General features: G+C 46.4%; 2 protein-coding genes across 2 annotated transcripts; one reads left to right on the forward strand and one right to left on the reverse strand.

Annotated features, from left to right (window-relative positions):
- Window positions 1-136: 136 nt before the first annotated feature.
- On the forward strand, window positions 137-415 carry EDB93DRAFT_1093202 (uncharacterized protein; the record flags this gene model as incomplete). The annotated part of the gene is made up of 1 exon (XM_041446494.1): window positions 137-415. One exon carries the CDS (start codon window positions 137-139, stop codon window positions 413-415), a length of 279 nt encoding a protein of 92 aa, XP_041303204.1.
- A 1,172-nt stretch (window positions 416-1,587) lies between these two features.
- On the reverse strand, window positions 1,588-2,710 carry EDB93DRAFT_1093190 (GPCR fungal pheromone mating factor; the record flags this gene model as incomplete). The annotated part of the gene is made up of 4 exons (XM_041446492.1): window positions 1,588-2,051; window positions 2,098-2,235; window positions 2,285-2,464; window positions 2,512-2,710. 4 exons carry the CDS (start codon window positions 2,708-2,710, stop codon window positions 1,588-1,590), a joined length of 981 nt encoding a protein of 326 aa, XP_041303205.1.
- Window positions 2,711-3,940: the final 1,230 nt, after the last annotated feature.

Consider the following 3,940-nt stretch of genomic DNA (forward strand, 5'->3'; position numbering starts at 1 on the left):
GGTAGGGGCCCAAGCATCTAGATGTTCTTGTAACACCATGATGATACAGGTGATGAAGTTTGCGAGTAGTTATGTATAATTCCTCTCATGTTAGTATGTAGCACAACTCTACATCAAATTGTTTTTTTTATTGTAAATGTTTGGACAGTCAGGTTCACGGTTCAGACCCTTGCTGAACCAGAACTGGACCATTGTCAGACCAAAACAGACCTGGTGTCCATCACTAGGCACCAACAATGCACCTGTCTACAACATTATACACATTGATTCGATCTATCGCATGGCTCACCTTATTCCCGTCTATGGCAGACGATTTCTTTATCACAACATTAACCTTCACAACTTATATGACAGTTTCCGTACATTCTATGTTAATAAGTATGCTGATCATCATGCTTTCGAGCTTGCATCATAGACATTTGCACTTATATTTGTTGATTTAATGTATTCAATCGCATTTTCGAGCCTTATCAGCTTTTCTCCCTTGGATGACTCGAAACCACTTAAGCTAAGTAACCTTTGGCTGACTTGTTGTGCCTTGGACCACATTTGCGAAGTTGCCTGAAAACTCAAGCTTAAATAAGCCGCTTAAAGTCAAATAAGGAATCTTGGGTTTTGCTGATGCTATTTACACATAGTTTTCAGTAATTAGTCTCATTATATCTAAGTTTGCACGAGAGGATGCTTCGCCGTCCACGGGCCCTGTTGGATTGATTTTGAATTTTTCAAACTGTCACTCGAATGTAACGCTGGGCACGTGATATTCGTCGAATTCGCAAGTCGTCTACCTTACTCATAAAGTAGATCCTTCAAGCGTCAAGTAATCGTGCAGAATGTGGATTGACGTGATGTACAAATGAGTGTTGTAACGTTACAAGTAAACAAGTGATTCTGAATATATAAAGTGAGGCGCGTAAAGAGTGTGTATGTCTATGACACGAACTGTCGGGAAACGTAGTACGTATCAAGGGAAGAGGCGAGCAGCATGATGTACAAATGAGTGTTGTGACGTTACAAGTAAACAAGTGATTCTGGATATATAAAGTGAGACGCGTAAAGAGTGTGTATGTCTATGACACGAACTCTCGGGAAACGTAGTATGTATCAAGGAAAGAGGCGAGCAGCATGATGTACAAATGAGTGTTGTGACGTTACAAGTAAACATGTGATTCTGAATATTGAAAGTGAGGCGCGTAAAGAGTGTGTATGTCTATGACAGGAAGTGATGGGAAACGTAGCATGTATCAAGCGAAGAGGCTAGTGGCTGACTTCAGCGGTCGTAATCTACGACGTTGAATCAAAGGCATTACACCCTTTGATAAGCATAACGGGTGTGATGACGAGGAGGGTAAGAGAAACCAGGGTGGTTTGGAGGGGCGTCCAGCGCCCGGAAATTATCTCTAGATCCATACGCTCGCGGATGATAGGTAGGTGCGGGGAATTGAACAGCTTGCTTGGCACGGGAGGATGCATGATAGTCATGGAATCTAGTTTGCGTTGAGAGCATCGAATATTTTGCGGGCCTTAGCCTTTTCGGCCGGGATGGCAAAACAACGCGAGAAAACCTGAAGATAGTCAGATAAGAAATCAATGTTGAGAGCATATGACGTACTCCGTGAGTGGAGTGGAGTTTGGAGCGGTTCGTTCGTTCGTTCGCTTGAGGACATTTTGGCGTATCCACATCATGCATGCCGTGTATTCATTCACGGCGTCTTTGCCGAAAGCAAAGAACGCTACGAAAATGAAGGTGGAGGCCGGAACGACCCACCAGACGAGGTAATAGTTGGTGAGTGCGATCTTTGGCATGAAGGCAGCGGGATATAAGTCTATGCGCGAGAAGTCCCAATGCACGTCATCCCAGTTCGTCCACGGGCGCACGTCCATTGCGACGAACCAAAGGGTGTAGGACGTGACCATGATGTTCCAGATCATTTCTACGACCGCCATGAGCATCAGACGGAAGTAACGAAAAGTCGTCAGGCCATTCCGAGATGTTTCTAGGTGATGTGCGAATTTAGACCGACGTCGTGTGAAATGGACGAAAGAAGCGCCTAAAATGACTTAGTGAAGAAAAAATCAACAGGGAAAATGACGCACATGCAAACCCAAGAGAAATCACGGATAGCACGAGCGGAGGCAACCAGATGAGAAAGATAGCGGGGATTGAGACATATGTCGCCGGGCGACAACCATACCCCTCGATGATGTCGAACCTATGGCCTTGCACGATGTAGTCTGGCAAAATGATCAGCATGACACAACGTCCGAGAAGAATTGCTCGTACGAAGTCCCATGGAGACCATCGGCAGTCCGAAACACATGAACAGTTCGAAAAGCTGGCGAGTGCGTTTGTCGCTTAGCAAAGTTCTGCCCCGATTCACCGATGCGACGTGCTCGATATGAATGCAAATGCAAAGGCAGGCAGCGGGAAGGGCAAACGTAGATCCTATAATGATTTTGCTGGCTCGAAGGGAGTCAGCAAAGAAACTTCACCGTCACGATTGAACGTACTGATATCACACCACACTGGGACGACGATGTTCACGTTGTCGCTCCAAATAATGGCATCGACGCCATACACGAAATTGAGAACGAAAAGCCATGCAATGATAGAGAGGGTTGCAACATTTCGTGCTCGCCATTGCGATGGCAGAGGGAGAAGCAGCGACAGAGCTGCGAGGAACGAAACTGGTGTGAACTCTGGGTGCATGATGAGAGTGAAAGGCAGGATAACGATGTCCTGTCAAAGGAGACAACAACACGTTTATAGGCCTTGAGTAGAATTCATGATATGTAATCTAGTGTGGATTCATTTTGTGGATTTTGTGGACTTCAGATATTCCGCGGATTTCGAATATTTTGTGGATGCCGAATATTTTGTGGACTCCAGATACTATGTAGATTACAAATATTTCGTGATTTCCATCCAGCGAGATTGCGACTGACCGAACCCAGTCAGTGTGCTCCTGGAGGGTACCCGATGCCTTGCCAGTCGCTACGTCCCACACCCGGACTGTTGTGTCCTGTGAACCTGAAATGATGCGATGTCTGTCCAGTGAGAATGGGACATATCACCGCCAGTGTGGCCTTGAAGTGCTTCGCCAAATGAGTATGGGAGCTCAGTCGGAATAGATTATTTGACTCGTTTTTCCAAATCAGGGACGGAAGAGTTGGGTAAGTACGAACTCTCTAAGGAGCAATGTTGAAGCGAAGCGCGCGTTCTGAGTCCATGACCCAAAGCGAGGCAAAGGCAAAATCTCTATGTACTGCTGATTGATCCACGAAGAAGTCATGGCTCTGCGATTCGTCTGTGAGGAAGTCGTAGAATGACGCGTGAAGGGGACGTATGGGAATATCAGAATCTGAAGTGCCAGAGACGAAAGAGCCAAGATGCTTCACGAGTTACTTCACGTCGTAGCGGTCATGAACGCATGTAAAAACATTGATGGGAAGCGGTTCTGACAATGCAAGAATTTGACCCATCACAGATCGAAAGATTGAGAACGCTTCCTCGGGCTTGTGCTTTGGCATGATATCTGCCAAGATGTGTTGGTACATCTCATCCAACACATGCACGCCTTTGGCGGATGTTTCATAAATGTCGTGGAAATGGTGCATCGGGCCTCGGCTCACGAAGTTCGTGCTTGATATATTCTGAGGCGAGACGAGCCCATTCAAACAGGCGATCAGATATTTCAGAGCGAGCACCTAAAAGTGGGCAACGTGACGCAGATCATGTGAGAGATATAAAGTTCAATGTCGAGTTCTGTGGACGCAGACGAGATGTCATCCAGAAAAACATGCCGGACATGTGACGCGGCGTGCAGAGCATTATGAATGTCTTCAGGAGGGCGGGAAGTGAGGCGAATGCGGAAGTCGGCTGGGAGTCCTGCAGAAGCGATTAGTACTCATCATGGCACACGAGGCAAACTCAGAGTTG

This window comes from Suillus bovinus (assembly GCF_016758785.1).
Source record: "Suillus bovinus strain UH-Sbo-P2 chromosome Unknown EDB93scaffold_79, whole genome shotgun sequence".
NCBI classification, from domain to species: Eukaryota; Fungi; Basidiomycota; class Agaricomycetes; order Boletales; family Suillaceae; genus Suillus; species Suillus bovinus.